This window comes from Podarcis melisellensis, assembly GCF_964234715.1.
Source record: "Podarcis melisellensis genome assembly, chromosome: 12".
Lineage (NCBI taxonomy): Eukaryota > Metazoa > Chordata > Lepidosauria > Squamata > Lacertidae > Podarcis > Podarcis melisellensis.
The window spans coordinates 43,200,495-43,225,913 of NC_138544.1; the positions used below are offsets into that span (position 1 = coordinate 43,200,495).

The 25,419-nt window shown below is 40.5% G+C and overlaps 1 protein-coding gene across 6 annotated transcripts in view; it reads right to left on the minus strand.

Annotated features, from left to right (window-relative positions):
- Window positions 1-25,419, minus strand: part of PARD3 (par-3 family cell polarity regulator) — a 527,255-nt gene that overhangs the window by 288,518 nt on the left and 213,318 nt on the right. For all 6 annotated transcript variants that reach the window (XM_081931474.1, XM_081931473.1, XM_081931472.1 and 3 more), the window contains one exon: window positions 13,387-13,518. In XM_081931474.1, the coding sequence (XP_081787600.1) occupies window positions 13,387-13,518 (132 nt within the window). The remainder of the gene's footprint in view (window positions 1-13,386; window positions 13,519-25,419) is intronic.

A 25,419-nucleotide genomic window follows, 5' to 3' on the forward strand; every position in this document is an offset into this window, starting at 1 on the left:
TCAGACAAAAACTGGTGAGGGAAAGTATCTAGCAATAGAGGGGAATTGGCTGCTTCAGAGGACAAAACAGTTAAGTCAGACTATCTCTGGCATGCTCTCAATCACAACAGCCAGCAACTCTCCTCCTTGACTTTTTCCAACAGCTAACATCTCCCAAAGCTGCCACCATGCAGTTCTAATGGTGTATGTTAAAAGCCATCACTGCTACCCTCTGTTGACTGGGAACACTCTGTTGTCGTGTAGTTCAGAAATACCAGACACTGAAAATAAAATGGTTCCTGGCAGAAAGTTATTCTGGAAGGCTTGCCTCTGACATATGTAGAAAAGGATGGGATATGTGGGTACTCACCCTATTGAAGTGTTCAATCCTCAAAGGATTAGTATTGAATAAGGGGGAAAGGGGGGTCACACTTGCTAGCTTCATCTGCCTGCTGTGTTCTTGCCTAGCACACATGCAGGGCAGGTTCCCTGCTCTATACCATACCCCCACCCTTGAACACAAGGAGGGTGGCGGGACTGGGATGCAAAGAAAGGGGTGGGCGCAGATCTCTTGCCTATGCAATTCTAATGACATGAGGACAGATAACCAAGTTTAACATTTCAGCGATAGGATGTATCCATTTATACACAGAAGTAGGGTGAAATAATTTTCCTGGCCATGCTAAGCCTCATATTTTTTGATCACCACATCACTTGGATTTAGTGCAGTTTATGCACACTGGCATCCTGGACAAAGGGGGATGTTTATGAACCCTGTGGAGATGTCTTGACAGAGCTGGTCAGAGGAGGAAGGAGACAAGGGTGCGGGATTGGATCCTGAGGAGGGGCACAGTGGTTTGGGAGGCCCCGGTCTAGATACTGTAGAAGCAGACATGTAGGTTGTCATTGGGATAGCCCTGCCTTAGAGGCACTTGATGCCCTGACCAAGCATCAGAGCTGCCTGAGTTGAATAAAGTAGCACGTCGTGACGGTAAAGCACACCTCACCCTTGAGGCTAGAGCAAATAGTGAGCAGGACAAGGATGTGGCAACGGCTACAATGGCACAAGCAGACCCAGTTTATTCATAGGAGTGCGTACTTGCTTGCTCAGGGGCTCAGGAAGACAACCAAGTGAATGACTGTGCCCATGCACACCCTTCAGGGGGCATGTCAGGGGTTGTGACAGTGTTATAGTTTATGCCTATCAATGTATCCTAAACTCTGTTGTAACTTCTGAACTGTGCAATTTATAACACAATCTATGTTGGGCCTTCAATAATAATCCATCTGAGGTCAAGAACTGAGTCTATGAGTGGGAGACAGTGCAGGTGGGATATAAACTACATGAAATAAAACAAGTGGATTCATTATGTTTCAAGGCCTTATCACAGTTTCCTTTTCTAAGAATCATACATTTATTGGGAGGAGAAAGGAGAAGAAGGCTTCATAAACTTCTTCCCCCAAAGTATCCTGGGAACTGAACTTTATTCCTCACAGGCCTACAGTTCCCAGAACCCTTAAAAATGCAATTCCCAGGATTCTTTGGGAATAGTCATGTGCTTTAAATGTGTGACATTTATGCAGCCCAAGCATTCTAAACTGGAACATGAAGTTATTGTGGCATATAGAAGGATGATTTAGAACCCCTATGTACCAAAAGAGGCACTGAGAAACTTAATTTGAAAGCTAGAATATTCATCTACCAGGTGTTTATTATTTATATCTACTGGGTTTCAAGCTCTTAACTTCCCATTGGAATTGGCCATGCTGCTATGTGTATTGTGGTTTGCTCCAATGGGATCCATCTCCAAAAGATATGTAGCCCCCAGCCTGTACCATCTGGAGAAAAAATGTAGGAAAGCTGCATGCTAATCTTTTGCAGTAAACACAAGGAGTCCCGTGGCACCTTCAAGACTAACAAATGCATTGTAGCAGAAGCTTTCATGGACAAAAACCCACTTCACCACACATCATACATATTACCAAGTGGCCGCTACTCCACAAAAGTGAACGTCACAGTTTATGTATTCACCTCTGCAGTGCCACAAAAGGTCTTGAAGGAAAGATGTTTATCAAGAAGAAAGAGTCTATCAGCAAAATATTATTTTCACTATAATCTTGTTTTATAATTTTGAAATGCTATGTGACATTGTAGTTGATCCTAAAAGACATGCTTTTAGATATCTAGAGCTGAGTTGAATCACGGGGGGCGGCTTTACAAACATTTCATGGTCTTTAAAAATATTGCCCACATTATAGTGTTTGTTTGAGGAAGAACCCAAGAGGTATCCTGTTCAGACCCGGGGCTGCGGGAGCCGGCAGGAGTGGAGGGCAAGAATAATCAGGCAAGTGGAGTCAGGCTCCTGTTGAATAACCTAGAAGACCACCAAGCATACAAGTGCTCCTAACAAGCCTGGAACTCAACTATGCTATGTTATTGTCTTGGGCAGACTCTGACTCCTCCCACGCTCTCACTCTTTCCTGAAGAGTGCAGCACCTTTTAGGGATTGCACAGGGTTATATAGAATATACTTCCCAGAGGAGGGGCTTCATCATCTTTGTGGTCTTCCTGGCACTCTTATTCATCCAGGCCTTGTAAATAGCTAAAGTAGTTTGGGCCATTGTTTTTGACATTTGTTTAAAGCAGTAGGAGATGCTGAGCCAGTGCAAGCAGGAACAGAGCAGGAAGAACAAGTAGCCCCCGCCCCATGGATTGTGGATTCTTAAGGGAATATTGATTAATATTTTTGTGAGTGCCACAGAAGATACCATTGAGCACACTGACACCTTTAGCTATCATGCTGGTGATTCCTGCCTTACTGGTTGATATGATTATCAAAGGAATAGAAGAAAACTTGGAAATTTCAAAACTGTACTGAAACAGCAACAGAGACAGATCAAGGGGCAACAGTAGCAAAGAATTATGAATGACGGCTCAATGTGAAAGGAAGGGCATTTCAAAAGTGCGTTACAAAGTCCTTGAAAACCTTTTTTCCTTTAAATATTGCTCAAGGACACATATGAAAACTATTTGAATGACTAGAAAATGAGTGGGCAGTTGCATGTGGATACTAATCAATGCCCCCGCTCACACAACTATCCAAATATATCATCATCTTGGAATGGAATGTAAGGACAAACAATATTTTCATGCAAAAGAATTAGTTAGCTGAGACCAAATATAGGCATTCTATGCAACTGAATTAGGTCTGGCAGGGAAACATTATGATGGATATAAATCATGTATGTAACCACACATGTGTGTCTATATTATCTACACCTATTTTAAGTTATTTCCATGCTTCGTTTTACCTCTTTTGGAGTTCTATAAATGTGTTAAAATCAAAAAGTGGTGAATTACATTCTGCATTTCAGACCACATGCATGGATGTCGGGGGAGGAGAGATGTCAATCATACTAACCAAGCATAGAATACTTGGGGGTTTGAGCCAAAAACTTGATTCCTGGTAAATACATATAGTTTTTGAAAGTAAGTACTGTTCAATATATTACTTCTGAAGAGAACTTTTTTCTTCTATAGCTCTGGCATGAAATTCCTTCAAGCTGTCTTTTCAGAAAGTACAAATGCAAATCAATTTTCTTCCCTTGCTGTCATGCTAAAAGGCAGCTCATGGAGAAAGATGCTTTAAATTATTATTATTATTAAATTACTAAACAAAGACAATCTGCAGGGCAAAATAAATTATTTAAAAAACTATGCTCAAAAGTAGCAAGTGCATCAACAAATGTTATTTCCATTGTCATCACCACATAAGAACAATGTTTACTGAACTGGACCAAATGATGCCTTTCACCAGCATTCTGACTTACAGAGTGGATATTGTCAGATACTTGAGAGGAAGTTAGTCATAACCTCTTGACATGGAGTGACTTCTGTTGTTGTTCACTCTTTATTGGCCATGACCAAGGGCCACTTTATCCAGTAAATTAACTTCCGCACCCACTGTTCCCCAATATTGATACTAATAACCTGCACTAACAGGACTCACACATCAGAAGGGTGTACACAGTTGGTTTATATTATTGCTCAACCACAATGCTCCCTACAGATTTGTACCCTTGACTTCAAGTTCCCAAAATTCTCCTCAAACTCTCCCATCTTCTTCTTTGCAAATATTGTCAACATACTGTTTATTTCTTATATAATTTTATATATTGCCCCATAGATTACACTAAAATTACCGGTAGGCTGCAGCTGAACAACTGGGACACCATTATCCTTTGCATGTGAGAAAGCCCAATATTGAATCTGAATGATTTCTGTTCATGCCTGTTCACTCAATATACTTTGCAGGCCATTCATGCTTTATTGCATGGCACCCAACAATTTATTCTATACACTTGTTATGCCTGGAAATAAAAACTGGACTCATAACTGCAAGCAGCTATTCAAAGTGCTAGCAGGAACCATTTAAAGCATGGGTAGGCAAACTAAGGCCTGGGGGCTGGATCCGGCCCAATCGCCTTATAAATCTGGCCCACGGATGATCCAGGAATCAGCATGGTTTTACATAAGTAGAATGTGTGCTTTTATTTAAAATGCATCTCTGGGTTATTTGTGGGGCATAGCAATTTGTTCTTCTTCTTCTTCTTTTTCAAAATATAGTCTGGACAGTGGACCGGCCCCTTGCTGAAAAAGTTTGCTGACTCCTGATTTAAAGAAACAAAACAAAAAGGGATAACTGCACATGGCTTGGGTATTGCTGAGACAATTTATGATTACTCGTTTAAAGAAAGCCATTAAAATTAGCAATCAGTGTAATTAATCAATTAAAATTTTAATTATACAGATCAGAACTCCTATCCTTAATTAACAGTTGAGGATGATAAACAGAGAGAAATCAGGACCAGAGACACATGAAGAGCCAATACAAACACATCAGTCCAGTTTTTGTCCCAAAATTTCTTAAACAAGAATCCTCCAGGTGGCTTTTCCCTTTAGATGTGTATCTAAAGCTAAGAGACTATTTCCCTTTCATTGTAAGATCATGGGTTTTCATACTAAGAAACAGGCAACTGCATCCAACAGTGTGCCATTGAAATCAATGCCAATATGTCTCTTAATTGGAGAAGAGGAGTCTCCAGGTACATGTGGGGTGGACAAGAGAACATTCTCCCTCTCTTAGGGACATTCCTGAACAACAATTTTAAACTGAGGACATCGGGCTAAATTTTAATAAAGGTCAAAACAGGGCTGGAAAAGACTCATGCTTGCAGACCAGCTCAGCTGCTGTCAGTGAGAGCAGCTTTTCCCTACCTGGTCCCTTCCTGATGTTTTGGACTACAGTTACCAGCATCCTTGATCTGGCCATGCTGGCTGGGACTGATGGGAGTTGGAGTCCAACAACATTTGGAGGATACCATATTGGAGGATGCTGGTATAGATGCCACTCAGCTAGTTTGACTATTATGATTATGATGATGATTATTATTACCCCACCCATCTGGCTGGGTTTCCCCCAACCACTCTGCCTTCAGTAGAAGCTGTGTAGACTATATTCCAGCGAATGCCATAAATTAATTGTTTGTTAATTAAAACTGGTCACCTGCATGGAAGGAGTGCTTATTTATGATAGGCACCAGCCATACTGTTAAGGAGGTCAAAATATGGGCTAATATTTTGAATTACAGTACATATCATTGGTAGAAACATCTCTAAATAGATGTTAGAAAACTGCTTCTGACTGGCATTGAGAACTGTGGATGAAGAAATCCACAGCAGAGGAAACAATATCCTCTATAGACATAATTAAGTGAATTGCTTTAATACAGTTAAAACTTTTAACCTTCACAATATTCGAAACGGATACAAGAACTGCTTCTATTTAAAGTTTGCATGAACAGTCTATGCTGCACTAAAACTTTTACAGTGATGTAAACCATTGAAATAAATTATCTTAATTTGGTCAGATCTATATTCATTAACTGTATTACCCACCAAGGGAATAAAAGACAAATTTTAATTCTACTAATGTATTTCACTTGTGCATTCGTTTGGCACTATAGTAATTAAGGGCACTGTTCAACAACGTTCCCTCACTCTTCACTTAGGCTGAAGTCCCAGGGGGACAACAGCAAAAATTTGGCCTAACTGTGAAGTGTTGAGCTTGTAATAATTTTAGGTGTGGAAATATTAATTTTGTGAGCCTGAAACATATATTCTGAAGCACTCTAGATATTTATCTTTTGGTGCCCTTAAGCACTGTGAATTAGAACATTTACATAATCAGGAAACAGTGCAACATTCAGAGTATACAAATAACGAAGAATCATTACATTATGAACCAGCCTCACCAAACATCAGATGGAAATTCACTGAGGAGTCATGATGCAGACTCAAAAGCGATTTTTTAAGAAGAAAAGGGGGGGAGATTAGGGGAGATTTGCAATTCAAATATGCCCAATGGTGAGAAAAAATAATAAGAAACCATATTTAAAAGATTGATCAATGTGACTCGTTAAAAACAAGTTTTTAAAAGTAAACAGTTCATTGGCTGACAGCATTTCAGTGCCACTGGCCCTCTTATAAACAATTACCATGTGGATTTTTACAATGAAAACAACCTGTACTTATTGGAAGAACTAATATGGTGCTCTACATTCTTCTAATGTTTTCCTATAAGTATGCATGTGAACTATAGTTTTGTTTAGACAAAGAAATTGTTTCTAGCTGTTAAATAAATTACTCCTGCTTTTTTGGCTCCAAAAGACTAGTATTCAACCCAACACACCTTTTCAGGTTGTCTACTGATCCATGTTTTAATTATCTACAAATTTTGTTTATGTAAGTTATGTACAGGAATGGGCCGATACATTTTGTTGCCTAAAGCAAAGCCATTCTGCATACAGAAGCCAACTGGACTGACAGCTGAAATAGACTTCAATGCTGGTGATGGGACAACATCCTCTACTGTGCTTGAGGGCAGCATACTAGCTAGTTTCAAGAGTGCAGGACAGCCTTGTGGTACACAGAGCTTGCCCTCCAACACCTTCACTAACTACTACCATCAATGGCCACCATCTGCCATGTGAGAAAGAAGAGAAGCATCTTCATATTTTATATCATTTATTTGCCTTTGCCCTTTAGAACTGTAAGACACCTTGGGGTTCTTGGTAGAAAGCCAGTAAATAAATGAAATAAATAAATACCTCACCTCGGCTCCCTGTCTCCCATGTCATGCACCCTGCAATAGGGGAGAGTACACAAGCCCAAGGCTCATACTTATAATGCTAAACTGTGGTTTAGGGTTTTAAATAGACCTCTTGGAAGCTGGTGATCGGTGGTGAATTTACTGCCTTAGCACACACTTGTTTAAATGACAGCAATATTCTTCTCAGGTTGCATAAACTGGCCAGGGCTATTAGCTGCTGTATCGCCAGCCTGTGGTAACAGTTGGATAAGGAGAAAAAATGCATTTTCTAACCATGACATCACTTGACACTACAGCTTCTGCGCTCTGAAGGCTGACTGTTGTCATAACAGGTGGAGATTGCATTGCAGGGGAGGGAGACTTACATATTCAAAGTAGAGCTGAGCTTCAATTTCTCAGAAAATAGTATTCTGAAACATGCAATTTTACAGCATTTCAAGGGGCCATTTTTGCTGAGCCCAAACCTGACACTTGGCAAGTGCAACCCCTGAAATATTCTAGTCAATAATTCAACACTAACTTTCACTAAATAGGTCTGTCTGAGATTCCTCCAGAATGAAGAAAGGGCCCATAGATTATAAAAAACCATATAGATACATAGATAGGTAACTAGATATGATTCCTGCAGGTAAAGAAAGAACAACCCAGGAACCTCACACCTCATTCAAAAGGTTCAGTTCTCCTCAACATCTAGAAAATAGAGAAGTTCACCCAGGGATAGCATTTAGCTACTCCTAGTGTACCTCTCTCTGGTTTTAACAATCAAGCGTGTGCCACTTAGCTGCAGTAGGCTATCCTGCAATCTGATCCTTGCAGGAATATGATGGATTGTTGGGTTATTGCTCTGTATCTGTAACTGCTGCATGAAGAATCTCGACATTTGGATAGCCAGTCTCCTCACTGCATATGAAGCTGGCAATATACTGTAGTTATTTCTAAAGCAAGTAGTGTTTTTCACAACAGGCTTGTGTAATAGGTACAAAAGACTGCTTCACTCTTTCCTTAAAATTATTTCTGAAGGATTAAACACTATTATACACCACTAATGTAATTCCTGGAAGAGATCTATAAAATTTTACATGACTTATAGAATACACAGGCACCCTTAATATACAGAGTGCTGTGTATTCTGTAACTCATGAGCGCAACATATTTGCAGCCAAGAATGGCAAAGAAGCTAATCTAGGATGCATCATTTTATGGGCTGGAATTAAAGAAAACCTTTATCTCAGAGCATTCATGCTTTCTTCAACAAGTGTGCTTTGTTATATAATGTGGGGCAATACATATATTCAAGCATATTTTCCTAACCAGCAACTACAGACGCTACTCTCTAGTTCACCAGGCTTCAAAAAATGGGCTTCCAATTATTTTACATTACTGAAAATTGTGATAATATGCACCTGAGTGGACAAAGGAGCACACACACACATTTTCAAATGCTTTTTCAGTGATCAGATGATGAGGTCCAGAGTAGTGTAATGAACAGCAGCAATTTCTTTATATAAAGGCTAGCTCTATTCTCTTAATAAGTCCCTCTCTGCAGCCTTATGCATGTTTGTTCATAATGGTGCTGAAGAAATGGACAATCTGCTAGGAGAGCTTGCACTGACAGTGAAAAAAAATCTGAAATTCACTGCAAAATGAGGAAAGAAGATATAGTCTCTTATTCCTTCCCACAAAATAGAGCTTCCATGCTGTGAATTTAAGAGCCACTATGGAGCACTGGTTGTCTTGTCAGGCTACAACTGGGAAGACCCAAATTCAAATCCCCACTCACTGGGTGAACTTGTATCAGTCACTAAGTTTTAGTACAGTGATAGATAACATGGTACCATCCAGATATTTTTGAATATCACTCCCATGATCCCTGATCATTGGGCTGGAGCTGATAGGAGTTGAAACCCAACAACAACTAGACAGGACTTGAGTGTCATTACATAACACAAAACATAGATAGAGAGTTTCCTGGTGCATCCAGAGTTGTACAAACTTAGTGTAACATTGCAGGATTAAAGCCAAGTCACAGGGGTGGAATGGACTCCATCAGGGGGGGGGGGTGGACTCTTCCTTCATTGCAGGTTTTTAAGCAGAGGTTGGATGCTCATCTGTCATGTATGCTTAAATTGAGATTCCTGCATTGCAGGAGTTGGACTAGATGACTGTTGGGGTCATCTAGCTCTACAATAATTCTATGATTCTAATTAGTCCTTGCTGAAAAAGAGACAAGCCTGATCCTCTGCAGAAAATACAGAAATAGATATTGAGTTCACCACAAGCCAAATAGGCTTGCTGGCTGGCTCCCATTCATTCACACTGGATGATTAATAAATGAATTACAAACATTGTTTGTGTAAGATCCTAAAATGGGTTCCAGGGGTCAACTGGATGATTGCAACCTCCTGCTTGTGGCTAGCATTTGCTTGGGTCAGCATTGGCTCATCGTTTATAAAGCATAGACAAGCTAAGTAAAAGCAAGTACTCTTTAGCCACAGAGCAAGCCTAGTTTGAACAACCAAGACACTACAGCCAGCCTGGTGTAAAATCATTGTTTGCCAAAATAGATACACAAAGTCCATCACCCCGAGCATGAAAAAAGCACACTACTTAACTACTATTCCTAATAATGGTTGATAGACCTAGACCACCTGAGTTTCTCTGAGCTGCAGCTCAGTGGTGGAGCATCTGTGTTGAATGCAGAAAATCCCAAATTCAATCCCTGGCAGCTCCAGGTTAGGCAGGTGAAGACCCTGCTCTGAAACTGTGGAAAGCCACTGCCAGTCAGTATAGCTAAATGGACCGATCGTCCAACTCAGTGTAAGGCAGCTTCCTATGTTCCTACACCCCTCTTTAAAGTTGTTTAAGCCAGTAACTCCCCTTCATGGATCATGAGCTATGCCGTGCACGGCCACCCAAGACGGACAGGTTATAGCTGAGAGTTTAGACTAAATGTGATCCACCTGGAGAAGGAACTGGCAAATCACTCCAGTATTTTGCCCAGAAAACTCCATGGACATAAAAAAGGAGAAGCTTTGAGAAGAAAGTGAGTATTTCCAGGGCATGCTCTGGTTCATGGAGTCACAGGGAGTCGAACATGACTAAGACGACTAAACAACAACAACGATCACTATAATCACTTCTACAGCAGTGAATTCCATGCACTTCATAAAGTAGTACTTTATTTTATGGGTTCTGAATCCACTGTCTGTCTATTTATTGGGTGCTCAAAATTCCTATTACTATGAGAAAGAGGGGAAAGTTGTCACTCCCACTTTTTTTCCTGCCATGCCAAACTTTATAAAGCTCTGTCATGTTTGCTCTTATTCACCTTTTTAAAAACAACAACAAATAATAATTTAGTCTTTCCCCCATGAAAAGATGTTCCAGTCCTTGATCATTTTGCTTGCCCTATTCGAGTAGTAAAATAAATTTCATGGGATAGGGAGAGTAAAACTGTGTAGACGGCATTCCAAGCACAGTTCCACCCCAGATTTATATAAATTCACTATGACACAAGCCATTTTATTTTCAATCCAGTTTGTAATAATCTCTAATGCTGAATTTTCTTTCCTCTCACTGCCACTGCAGGCACTGAGGTATTCATCACCACCCCAATACCTTTTTTCTGAACTGTCACAGCAAATTGAGTTCCCATAAACATATGTATAAGTTTCTCGCCTCATTTCAACATGCATCATTTTACACTTATTACAATGAATCTCATTTGCTATTTTGTTTCCCATTTGTCCAGGTCTGGAGATAATCCTTGAGGACGATTTGGCATCATCCACAAACTTGAGCACATTTAAGAGTAAATCAAAAAGGGCTCCCAATAATGCAAAGTGATCTCGCATCAAATAGGGTGCTGGCCAGATTAGAAACAGTGTGCACTGCATCTGATCTGATTAGACCACCCACATCTAAGAACACGCCTGGAAGGTAAAGATAATGATCTGGGCCATAGCAAGTGGCCAAGCTTGCTGACTGATATCACTGGCTGTGCACAGTAGTAATCAATATGTCTGTTTAGATGAAAATTCACCTCTGAGACCCTATATCCTCACGGCTAATTCAGGAGAAACTTTTTGGCTCCCTCTCTTCCTTCCCATAACTTCTCCAATATGTTAATGCAGGACCTTCCAGTTTAGTTAAGTCCACCCCTTGGTGAAGAGAAAAATAAGAAGGGTGGAGGAAAAGTGAAGACGGGAACATGCCGTAACTGTCACAGGGCGAAGTACCACCAGAAATGGCCCAATGTGTTTACAAGAGAGAGCACCTTAAATACAAATTTGTTAAGTAATCCAAATTCCACTAAACAACTGCAAGACAGACATAGCATATTAAACACTTTTAAAAATGTATGCATTAAATATTTAAAACATATAGGGAGGGGAAGGGAAAGGGTTAAAACCAGGAATTCTCCCTGCATCTGGTCTATCATTTACAAGCCTCATCCTCACCCTCCACAATGTTATGCTCCATTCTGCTCTCATTATAGATTTGCTTCTACTGTTCATGCCCTGTTAAACAATTTCAGTTTAATTAATTACCCCACTGATATGAAATCACCAAAGGATCCTTCGTTTCTAGGTACATACAGACTCATTAACATCAAATTTAATAGATCTTTAAGGGGGGAAGCCCACACACACAAAAAAGATACTCAGAAAAAGAGGTGAAAAGATCGCTCTGTTAAGCAACACCATTCAAGTATGTTTTGATATCACTGCTGATCTTAACAGCAATTGTGGGCTTGGAAATGCACAAAATGCAAAGCTATTAGAAATATGTAAATGGAATACCTTTTTTAAAAAAAGAAGACCACTCTTAAAAACTCCCAGTTCAACTTGCCTTGAAAGATGGATTTCTAATTTAGTGTGAACAATAAGAAACCAATAATATAGACTAGGTGGCAGCTGACAGAATTTTCACTCTGAGCATCAGCTCTGCAAAATCAGGCTTTAAGATGCCAGAAGTACTGTACAGCAGTCTCATATAATCCATGTATTGGTACATTGTACTACTTCAGACTGTGTATGGGAAATTGAAACCTGAATGCTTTCCCATGTAAACATCTCCTGGCTGGTTGCAAGGCTGGTCTCATTGCAGCCCATTGTATCAGGAGGAAGAGAACTAAATTCAGCCAGTATTACAGAGAGAAGCAGAGCTTTTTTTCAGCCGGAACTCACTCAGTTCCAGCACCTCTCAGGTGGGTACCCATTGCCATTATAAGAGAACAAGTGAGGTGTTCATTCTGAGTACTGGCACCTCTTTATTTAATAGAAAAATAGCACTGGATAGAAGGATTTTAAGCACTGGGATGGTTTTTTTTTGGGGGGGGGGGTTATCAAATGGAAATTACCCCACATGCAGTCTGTAATAGTACAGTCCTATAACAGATGTATTGCACAATATTGTGTTTCAGCTCTAACACTGATCATCCTATGCACCAAGGGTTACCACCATAACACTCATTGGCACACATGCACCCACAGGGACGTACCCTGGTTCCCACAGGATCTCCTCACCCATCCTGAAATGGCTTGAAAAAAGCATTCTATTCTAGCCAACAGAATAGGTTGCCATGTGTGCTTGGCTGCAGCCTGTGTGCTGCTCACAACAGTGTCTCAAGTCTGAAATGTGAACATGGGCCCAAAAGATGGCACTGCATCCAACTTGTTTTCTGTTAAAATATTACCATATCCTTCCAACATGACCCAGCAGGATGCCCACACTACCACCACCACCATTTAAAATACAGTGGTGCCCCGCAAGACGAATACCTCGCAAGACGGAAAACCCGCTAGACGAAAGGGTTTTCCGTTTTGGAGGTGCTTCGCAAAATGAATTTCCTATGGGCTTGCTTTGCAAGACGAAAATGTCTTGCGAGTTGAGTTCCTGCGGGGGTTTTTTCCTCCCCCCCTTTTCCCCAAGTCGCTAAGCCGCTTATCAGCTGATCTGCTAAGCTGCTTAACAGCTAAGCCACTTAACAGCTGATCCACTAAGCCACTAAGCCGCTTATCAGCTGATCCGCTAAGCCCGCTAAGCAGTTTATAGCGCTAATCCGCTAAGCCGCTAATGGGCTTGCTTCGCAAGACGAAAAAACCGCAAGACGAAGAAACTCGCAGAACGGATTCTTTTCGTCTTGCGAGGCACCACTGTATAGGTAAAGGCACACTGCGTTGTGTGTACATGCATAAATAAAGGTTTGATTATCTAAAGACACGCATGTTACCTGTTCTTGTCTCTCCAGCCATTTATCTACCATGGGGTGGGTGGCACTTAGTGAAGAGCGAGCATTGTCCCTCTGAAACTGGGTAGACCAGCTACTGGTGTCTCGTGGGAGGCTTCTGTAATTTTCATCTTTCTGTTTCAAAACAAAAACAGGGAAGAAGGTGATACAATTTAAAAGCAAAACACAATAACACTGTCTAAGGGCACTAACCATGCAGCAGGTTTTCAAAAGAACGACACACCAGAGACAGACTGGAAATGAAACAGAATGTATCATTTCCAAGTTTAGGTCTCTACAGAACACTAGCACTGCAAGTCTACGTGTGGCACTTTTATAGCCAGTGTGCCCTAGGGGCTGTTAAAATGCAATATGCATTTGCACACTCACAGGCTGCTATGTTTTCCCTACAGCAGTTCCGGAAAACTCATGTGCAAAATGGACCTTCTCTTTAAAAAGTTATAGCAGTGGTGCAAACGCTATGGCGAGTGTGTTAGCAAACTTTGCAGGTGAGTGAGTGTGTTAGAACCTGTGTTACAACACACCAGGGGCTTCTAACAGCTTCAAATAAGGTGTAGCTATTAAGATTTAAGGCAGGCAGAGATATAGAAAGTGGGGTTAGTTTTAAAAGAATATAGAATATATTTTTTTTAAAAAAAACCCTGACAGACTAGTCTTCAATCAATAGGAATCTTGAAGTGCTTAAACATGTGGCAGAGTATCCTGGCCTACAGGTTAAGCCTGGATTCTGCTACCAGAAAAGGACAGACACAGTTCCTCTAGGAAAGAAAGGGCAGAAACAAGTTTTTCTCAAATCATGTTTATGTTGAATCCTGGGAGAAGAGAGAAGGGTCCAGCCAATGGGGAAGGATATCAATCCTGCTTGGGACAAAGGCAATCCTAGTACAATCTCTTTTGTGTTATGTTATATATCTATGGTGCAAACCTTAAAGCAATAAACAAAGCACTCTGCCTATTTATGTGTGCCCTCTCTGATACATATGGGGTTCTGGTCCCCAGACTGAAGCACAATAAATATAAAAACAGGATTAAGGTCCTATTAAAATGCACAATGGGGAAACAAGAGGCAAAGTAGCAAGTCACGGAAAAGGCCCTCCATGGTGGAAAGGGAGCTGTCTGGAATTTAATAGTCAGCCAAAGGCCTTGACAGAAAGCAGCAGGTCAGGTGTGTGGCAGAATATTGCTTCTCGTTCCATTTCCTCTTTGTGTCAAAAACATATCTGCAACTGCTAAGAGCCAACAGCAACTATTTAAATCATCTGATGTGGTGCAAAGCCAAGCAAAATCACAGTTGGGAAAAAGAAATATGACTTGACGTGAGGGAAAACCACTTTAAACCATAATTTATTGATGTGACCTTGTCATATGACAGATCCCCGGCTTCTCTGACTGAGCAAATGAGCATCCTTGCAAGGAAGACCGGGTGGATAATGAACTCCCACTACTATATTGATTGGCAATTACCATTTTCTATACATACTTCTCCAACAAGGTTACATAATCCTATTCTATGCAGAGAATAAACCTCCAGACAGCTACTTTTAAATTATCTCAGAACAATATTGGGAATCTCAAAGCACACATATGTATTTCAGTTCTACATCTAACTATGGACTACAACCTATTTTTGTAGAAGGTTAGGCCTTTCTGTGTAAGAGCTAAGGTCTAATTCCCATTGAGCTGTACCACATAAAGATGTAGGAAGATTTCTAATGAGTTCTCTGCATATGAAGCAGCAACATGTAGCCTAAAATAGTACAGCCCTGGCACAAGTTGACTACCCAGTGAGAACTAGGTCTTACCAAATAATTTGTAATCTCAGCACAAGACCTTGTACAGCCTCTAACTTTTGAAAGGGGGGGGGGACAAATTATAGTTGGCTAGCAGGAGCTAGGGCAGACAAAAAATTGAATCTGGAACCTGGGGACCACCAATGAGCTGTGAATATTGCATTCTGTCCCTTGCTCATGGGCTCTCATGCATGGACTTTTCCATCTCCAACAAGAACTTTCTGCAAGTGTTCTTCTTCTGTTTGTGTGATGAGACAGCGTGGACATGCTAACTAGAGCTTCTCTGTGCTCCAAATTATTTTTCCTACTGGCATATTATTCATATCCCACAGCGGGTTAGTATGTGGGACTCTGTGTAGGGTTGATATTATAGATGGCAAAGCAAAAACAAGAACAGATTAGTGCTTTGCCATACAGATCTCATTCTGACAATTATTTGATGTGTAGGTTATAATGTTTGAATATGCAAGTTTTTTATTTGTTATAAATGCTGTTTTCCTGGGCTATATGTTTGTCGCAGGTCAAGAGAAGCAGACAGGAGGAAGGGATGTCCACGCAGGATTTTTGGTTCTGGATTTTCGAAGGGCGTTAGGAACAGTTGTTTATCCAGAACCATATTATTTGCGTTGCTGCATGGATATTTCCACTAAAATTGTGAACAACGGCTTACCAGGATGGTGCAACTATGCAGGTTCTCAGACAGAGCTTAACCACGAGCCCTGGCTCAGATGGCATGCTCAGTCAAAACTTGGCTTAGTTCAGTGTGACACAAGATTTCAAAAGACCTGGGAAAGGCAAAGTGGCTGTGAGTAACTCTCTGGGAGTTTGGATGATCATGCAGTCCTGGTTGTTGGAGAATGCGCTGGGGGTGCCCCTGCAGCCCCAAACTCTGAGCATCCTCTGGTATGCGCAGCTCTGGAAAAGGCATTTCCCCTCTTCTCCAGTGTGCTTCAGAGACATATATCAAATGATATATGCACACTAATCTTCTAGCATAACACAGCAATAAGCATGAGACATCGTAGAGCTAATCTACGTAATTATTTACACACTATGTACAGACAAAGGAATCATGGTGTTTTCTCTCTCTCTCTCTCCGAGAGGGAAACAGACAGAAGTAAAAGCAAAAGTACAGTACAATAGTACATACAGCGGAAGAGACTGTCTTCCGTTCCCACACTCTTCCCAGCAAAGAGAGACAGACAGACAGACAGACTCTTTTCATCATACTATCAGCAGGTTTTCCCTAACATACAGGTGAGAATAGTCGAAGGACCAATATGCAATTAAACAACAACAACTCCCACCCCAGCAATTTTCATCATGACCTTTGAGACAAAGGCCACTTTGGAGAAATTCTCTTTACTCAGCATGTCAGGCACATGTTTCAAGGCTTCCTCTATAATGGGGACATAGAGACTAATTGTGTCAGTCAGCGAGTGACTTGTTACAAGTGTTTGTATATATTAAATGAGACGGACACCATTGCTTGGCAGTCTCTATTCCCCTCTGGGTAGATTCAGTTTATTTTATCATTCTACAGTGCAATTTAACACTCTGCCTATTTCCAGATGATTTTAGAGCCATGACCTTGTAAACTAAAGCAGACAGGACAGGTGATGTCCCCACGACATACATAAGAGAGGGGCCAGCTCCAATGGCACAATATCAAGGATCTTTTATGTATGCCACTGTAAAGATTGCTCCAATACAAAATGGTTAAGGGAGGATGAAACAGGAAGAGTATTTTAAAAATAATAATTTATTTCTAATAATTAGGGAGTCAAAAGGGGGAGGAAGCATTTATCTCAGATTCTTCGATGAAAAGCAGGACCAGAAAATTTGCATTCTGAGAAAGACATTGGGGGAAAATGACCACTTGTTACCCATCCTGATTATCAAAACCCTTTCAAAACCACCTGCCTCTGCAGCTCTATGAGTAAAACTAATCTCTTACGCATAAAGAGTAGAGGATTAGATAGCAATGATGTGAGAAGATAGCAGACCCTTTCATAAGCCAGTGCTGTATTTTAACTCCAATGCCCTTACACTCATAAAAAGCTCACCATCCCAGGTTAAATGTGTTTCCCTGATACTTTTGAATAATAAACTGACTAAAGCCAAAAAGTTTTACAGAAAAGGCAATTATTAAGGTCAGTGGTGATAAATGGCTCTTCCACTAAGCAACCAATATTCTGCTTCGACAGTCGGCAGTAGAGAATCTGAACCATACCTGGAGAATAAAGTAAAAGTCAAAATGCCACGGTCATTTTATCTTGTTTACAAAGGAACCATCACAAATGAGATGCTGCTTGGCTTTGTATGTACACATGCAAAACCAAAAACTCTCAACTTAAGTACAGTTCACATTGTTATTTCTCAGGCCCCAAGAGCTCTGATGAATTCCACTCCCACCCCCCAATTCACTCTCCACTCATTAATCTCACAGTAAAATCTCAATAAAGATAATGCAAAACAAACAAAACAGCATATGGTGATTGATGTAGTGTAATTACAATGCACGAGCTGGGCTTTAATCCTGCTGGTAGTTTAATAAGACCAAAAAAATGAAGAGACACAAAACTGTTTGTTTCCCCCAGGTGCATTTTAAAGAGGAAAAACTACCATATACCACAAGAAATACTGCCTACTTATGTAGACAATAATTCAAAATAATCCATCTGCATTATATCTGCTCTGCAAATCCTAGTCAGTCAAGATGAAACTCACCGAAGAATCAATTCCAACTTCTTTCTCAGTATTCATTATGATCACATTATGCTTCTAAAAACCCTGTGGCAGCATTTGGCCATTATGCTCAAACCAGGGCTTAGCAATACATGGCCAAGCCACCATAAGCCTGGGTGAAGTACTACACTTGTTTTTTATATATATATATATAAATTTTTATTAGGATTTTTTAATACAAGTGCATATTTAACAAACCACATTATTTTTGTAACATCTTTTCGTTACTACTGTGGACTCCCTCACGCCTCCCGCTTCCACTTATATCGTACACTTGGACACTTCCTGTCCCACCTTTTTCTCCAAGGAGCTCACAGTTGCACACGTTTCCGCCCCTCTGCATTTTAATCCTAACAATCCAGTGAGGTGGGTTAGGTAGGTTAGGCTGAGAGGCAGTGGCTGGCCCAAGCTCACACAGTGACCTTCATGCCCGAGTGGAGATTTGAACCCTGGTCTCCCACGTCGTGGTCTGACACTAACCACTATACCACACTGACACTGTTTGATGAGCACTCCAGGAATTCTGCCCACTAGATTTTGCTGTTTAAATTTTATGTATTTCTAAGTAACTTTGGAATATTTTCTCAATAAAAGGCAACAAATAAATGCAGCAACAACAGCCAAGTTCTAATTCAGGGTGGGGAGCTTTTTGCCCTCCAGGGGTTTCTGGTCTACACCTCCCATCAGACCCAGCAGCCAAGCATGGCCAGTGGGAATATGGGAGTTGCAATTCAGCAGTATGGGGAAGGCAAAAGGTTCTCCACCCATGTTCTATTCCTTACTTTTAAGAATCCTATCATTTTAAGATCAGTGGGCAACTCCTTTTTCTAAAAGGGCCAAATAGAAATTTTAATCCTCTTCATCATCTGCCTCTTCTATTGGCATAATGGTGGTAAGAGAGAAACAACAGCAGAAATTCATTCTGCCCCAAAAGGGCCACTCTGTGGCACAGGTGTGTAAGTTTATGCGCTCTCTCTCTGTACTTCCTATCTATCCAGTTCTTGGTACATGAATGCCTAGCAGGCCAATTTACTTGCTGACAAGGACAGTAGTTATATATTGCACTAGCTCTCAAAAAACAGTTATCAATCATGGGGGAAATGCGTAAGTCCTAATGGGAAAATCACTGGGAACTAAAAACTTCTTTCCATTTTGAAAAACAGCAATGCTGAAATTCATTCTTACACAGTAAATAGGATTTTAGTTTCATTCCACTACCATCCCATGCCCCCCAAAACATTAGCTGCTACAACATAAAAATAATGAATCCCTACACACCAAGTAATAAGATGATAAACTCTCTCTTTCGCAAACATGCTCTTTTAATTTTATTTTTATGTCTGTTTTGGTACATTTGGCTTTGAGTATATTATCCCCACATGAAAAGCAGACATTAGATTATCAAGTCCAAAAGATTTTATATATATATATATATATATATATATATATATATATATATATATATATTTTATATATATATAATCTCCTTCACAGAAGTGTGTATATATACCTACTGTATATATATTTCATTTCCCAACATTAGCTAGCTGTGTTAATTGCCTTAAAAATTAAGCAATTATGACACATTTTCTCACTCCTTGCAAAAGTACAGCTCCCCTTCTCATTTGACAAGGACTTAAAAACATTAAAGTCTGTCAACAGAGTAAATTAAAGTTTGGTTTGATTTACCCTTCATATTTCCCAACTTATTAAATTGCAGATTTAGAATTTAGTCTGAAAAGTTAATTTATGTGCAAACATCTTAATGTTTTGATTCCAAAAGTGTATCCAAAATAGGCAGTTGCCACAAAGACAACGGTATCTGTATCACCTTAAAGGCTAACTAGTATACAGCATGAGCTCTCATAGGCAAGCAGCTATATGTCCATTGACATTTTAAAAGATTCAGCAGCTTTTCAGAATGGATTTGGGTTCTGGGTGATGTTTAGAATTAAAAACAAGAGTCATTTCTCCTTCTGTCAGCTCCATAACTATGACAAACTGCTGCATGGTGCAATCATATTATGGCTTGGATCCAAAGAACTATGTGGCTATTTCTGCATTTTCAATGGAGCTTTGGATTTGCATTTCTTGATGGCCCCAGGACAGGACCCCTTGGAAACAGAGTCCTCTGATAACTGTAGTTCTGAGGAAGAGGTGGACACACTCCCACATCTGTCCCATGTGGGTGCATGGACACCAGAATATCCCCTAAACCCCAGTGAAAAACCTCTACTGCCTATGGTGACGCACCCACAGACTCCTTGGGGGATCCTGAAAGCCCTGATAAGGGAGCTATATATCTGGAAACCCCATTACTCTGAAGGATCCCACAGTGGCAGAAGTTACCAGCCCTTTAGGAGGAAGCACCCAGGGAGTGGTGCTACCAATCTGAGACCACGTAGTCCTGCTATAAACCACAGTCACTTGGTTTAGGACCTTGCTGACAAAACTTTGGCTAGCTTTGCAGAAGCACTATCCATGGTCCTGAATGATCTTGGTCTCCCTCCAAGTTAACTGTGCCTCTGGAACCAGACCTTCTGACCCCCACCCCTTGCTTTGGCCATCACCTCTCAATTCCTACTGCAGACTTTTTGAAACTGACAGGAATTTAAAAAGTGATTTGTTATATGGCATGGTCTGCTGCTGAGAGGTCAAAGTCCCACAAAGCACACCCGTATGCCTTTGGATGTCTCGTTAAATGTCTGACCCTGTTTAACATTAAAAATAAATAAATAAAAAGGAGCCCATCAGGACAAAAATGCGCAGACAGAAGTGGTTAACCCATCCCCCTCATATTGATGAAAAGCTCTCTCTCTATACACACACTTGCTGTCATCATTTCCATTCCTTAAGTCAGTCTGTATTCCTAGGTATGAAATAAGGCTACTCTCTGATTTAATCCAGCAGACCTATATCTAATATTCTGTTATGCGGTGTGTCAAAGCTCAGCTGGGATGGAAGAGAAGTAAGAACACACTCAACACACTTAAAGAAGCAAAAATATTGGAGTTTACTAACTGGAGTCTGTAAAATGTGACTGCTTCGTGGAAGGTATGGATCCTCACAGTACTGTGTATCTAGGTAAATTTTAAGGGCATGAAACTTTATGTTACATAATTTAAAATGCATATATTCAAATATATACATTTAAGGTGAGAACTAATTGCCTCCACATTTGCATTCACAATCAAGAGAAAGCAAAATGCAGGTGACAAGTAACTACTGTAGATAGATGAGTATCAGGTGTTAGGCAGAAAGACGGCATATTTTCTACTTATGAAGCTCACCACATAAGATGCAAATAATGTGAAAGGCAAATAGTTTTTAAAGAAGGGAGACACTGTTGGTCACACAGCAAAAAAAACCCAGTGCTTTTTTTCTAGAAAAAGAAGTGCCGGAACTCATTATAAACCCCTCCCTTGTTCTCTTATAATGGTAATGGCGCCCACCTGATAGGTGCCAGAACTGAGTTCCTCTGAATTCCAGCTGGAAAAAAGTCCTGCAAAAACCTGACTATAAAATGGTCATGTCTTTTTGGAAGAAGACTTGAATGAATATATGAGGACTGCATGACCAGTTAACTAAAGATGCCCTCCAGATGTTTTGGACTACAATACCCATCATGTCCAAAACATCTGGAAAGCATCTACTTGCAGAAGGTTTAACTAAATAAATGGCATTCCAAAGCTAACAGTAATTGTCTGGCATCCAAAATGATAATACTAGCTAGTATCTGGAGAATAGCCTATTTATTTATTACCTGTGAGATTTATCATCCCCCCTTTGATCAAAATAGTGCAGGGGTGACATCCATTGGATTACATGAGCAGTTCTAAAACTTCTCTCCTCTGCACACCACATGGAGCACTTTAAAGTTGCTGAGGAACTTCGCAGACTACTTTTTTTGTTCTACAAAGCATATCAGCAACTCATATTTTAATGCCCCTAGACTTGCCTTTCTATGTGGTGAAGCAAAATAATTTAAAAAAAAAAATCTTCAGTGTTGATATCAAAATCATTCACTCTAGCTAAGAGCCTAGTTAGTCTGTTCAATAATCTGGTCCTAATTTAACCAAGTGCAGGACTAAATACAGACATCCTTGACTATTCAACAATCTTCCTGTGGATGATCTAGATGGAGCTCACAGACCACACTTGAAAACTTCTGAGTTATTGTATTTCAACCTTTTTACCCTATGAAGTAGGTTAGGCTGGGAGGGTAAGGCTTGCATGTGGTTGTGTAGCGAGCATTGTAAGTGAATGTCCCAAATGCGTATCAAAGTCTCTGGCTATTACAACACCTTGTATTTGCATATTACTTGTGCAGGTTTTCCACTGGGCTTTTCAGTGGAAATGTTAACATACAGGGAACCATTTAACAGTATGTGTGCCACACAGTAGTTTTTTTGGTAAAATAATAATGATGAGATGCTGGTACCCAATGCCGACTTCACATGCCCAAAGGCTTTCTGCACTAGAAGAGCAGTATCTCTTAGACAGGGATTTAATCCTTCTTAGTTTGGGTGCACAAAGGGGTTCCCTGCAGGGAATTCCATTGCTCTTCCAATGCAGAAAGCCTGTAGAAAGCAGCCTGAACCATCAGGTGATGCACAGGGAGTTCGATCCTGCTTGCTATCTCCCCAACCCCCATGTGTGACAGGTGAGCAAGACCACCCACCTGCCATTCACATGGCATCATTATGATATCAGATGATTGACAAGTGGGCTCATTCTGGCCACTCATCAAAAGTTGGCTCGTGTGGTCAAAGCAGATAAGAATCTGTCCCACTAAACCAAAAAAGGTTCGCCATCCTCGCTCTTAAAAATGGTGCCAGCACTTCATACCAAAGTGTACCATCAGAAACATATATCCAGCTCTGTGAACCAGAAAAATATCCTATCAACAAGCCCATCTGCTGTCATCCCCACCTGCTGCTATTCCAACAATTGGTACTAGGTCCCTTCAGCCCTCATGCCAACTTTCTCAAATCAACTGCTTTGTAAAGAGGAGGTGGAAAGAAGCAAACCAAATATAACTTTATCTGATACTGATTCAGCAAGTACAACTATGTTCTTCCATACTTCAACAGGTTTAGAAGCAATGGAGGGGTCAAAAATGAGTTCCAGAATGTTTGCCTTTTTAGCCTTTTGTTTATTGTCTGAGATTTGGGGAACTGGAAGATGAATGGAACTCCAACAAAGAGTGCATTATAAAAAAGCTGTAACTGGGGAGAAAAATAACTAATGGGAAAGTTGAATTGGGGGAGAAAAGAGAAAAAGGATAAGACAATAATAGAAAGTGGAGCAATTTATTATTTTAATGTGCCCTCCTTTGTCTCCTAAAGTTATCCAAATGGTGAATCAAATTGTGAATAATTTATTTTTATTGAACAAAACTGTATATGCTGGTTACTCAAACAAAGATCTGTAAGCAGTTTATTGCTAGAAGGCAGGCTGAATGGAGAAGGTAGGACACCTAAGTATTATAAAACTTAATCTCTGGGTTGATAAAAGAGCATTTTCAGAGTGTTTGTAAAGTTTCAGACATTACTCAAAAAGTAATGCATAATGTGTTTAGCCTGGAGAATTGATTTCTATAACCAAGCTTTGACAATGAAACATATCAAACTATTTTTTTAAAATAAAATAAAATAAAGTACTCTCACAGACAGAATTAGGTCAGCATAAGGAAAGCAGAGGAACTAAAAAACAACCAAAGAAAGGCCTTTCAAGTCCTCTGTTTAAGAATAAAGGTACATAAGAAAACAAGCTTCCTGCTGCTTTCTTTAATTACCAGTATTATTGCTCATGTGGAGATATTGAATTCAGAGAATATGTGCAGGAGAGGAAAATATCACAAATTATGAATCAGACTGTCTGGAAGTACTTTTCCACTTTTGCTTGTGAAGCTCACAGATCTATAAGGAAATATGGGGAAATGTTTGGTGCTACAACAACATGGCAGAACAGCAAGGGCTACACTGGATGCATAACAGAACTGGGAGGAACCTAAATTTGTTGCAAAAGCAATCATTTTAGTTTCAAATAATATGCCATAACAGCACACAATCAAATCCTGCAACCCTAATAATCTGGCTACTCACTGACTGAAAACAAAATCTTGGGCAAGATGGATTCACAGATTCTTAGAAGAAAAGACTGGATCAGTCCAGCATCATATTATCACAGTAATCAAGCAGACGATTGCAGGAGTTCTTACTGTGAGAAAGATCTTCCTGATGTTTAGTTGGAATCTCCTTTCTTGTAACTTGAATACTTTGGTTTAGTTCCTAGCCTCCGGAGCAGGAGACAGCTCTTTAGATACTTGAAGATGGCTATCATATCTCCTCTCAGTCTCCTCTTTTCCAAGCTAAATATTCCCTCAACCGTTCCTCATAAAGTTTGGTTTCCAAACTCTTGATCATCTTGGACACCCTTCTCTTCACACGTTTCAGCTTGTCACAATTGTTCTTAAATTGTACACAGTACTCCAGGTATGCTCTGACCAAGGCAGAATAAAGTGGAACTTTTACTTCCCTTGATCAGGAAACTGCTTCTGTTGATGCAGCTTACAATAGCATTCACTTGTTTTGATGTTGCATCACACTTTTGACTCATTTTAAGCTTGTAGTCTACTAAGACCCCTAGATCCTTTTCACATGTACTCATGGCTAGCCAGGTGTCCATGTCCCCCCCCCCCATCTTATATTTCTGTTGCTGGTTCTTCCTGCCTAAGTGTAGAACCTTACATTTGTCCCTATTGAAATTCATGTTGCTAGTTTGGACCCAGTTCTTCAATTTGTTAAGGTCATAGTGAATCCCAATTCTGTCTTCAGTGGAATTGGCTACCCCTCTCAGTTTGGTAAAGGTAAAGGACCCCTGACAGTTAAGTCCAATCACGAACGACGCTGGGGTTGCGGTGCTCATTTTGCTTTACTGGCCGAGGGAGCCAACGTTTATCCTCATACAGTTTTACCAGGTCATGTGGCCAGCATGACTAAGCCGCTTCTGGCGAACCAGAGCAGTGCACAGAAATGCCGTTTACCTTCCTGCCGGATAGGTACCTGTTTATCTACTTGCACTTTGACATGCTTTCAAACTGCTAGGTTGGCAGGAGCTGGGACCGAACAACGGGGGCTCACTCCTTTGCGGGGATTTGAACCACCGACCTTCCGATCGGCAAGCGCAAGGCTCAGTGGTTTACACCACAGCGCCAGTTTGGTATCACCTGCAAATTTCATGAACATCCTCTAAATACCTTCATCCAAGTAGTTTATAAAGATGTAGAACAACAACGGGCCTAGGACAGAACCCTGTGTCACCCCACTCATCATTTCCCCCCCCCCCAGGTGGTTAGAAATAGCTAGTGAGCACTCTTTGGGTTTGGTCTGTCAACCAGCTACAAATCCGCCTAACAAATATTTCATCCAGTCCACATTTTACCAGCTTCATTCATTTTACCAGTCTCATTCAG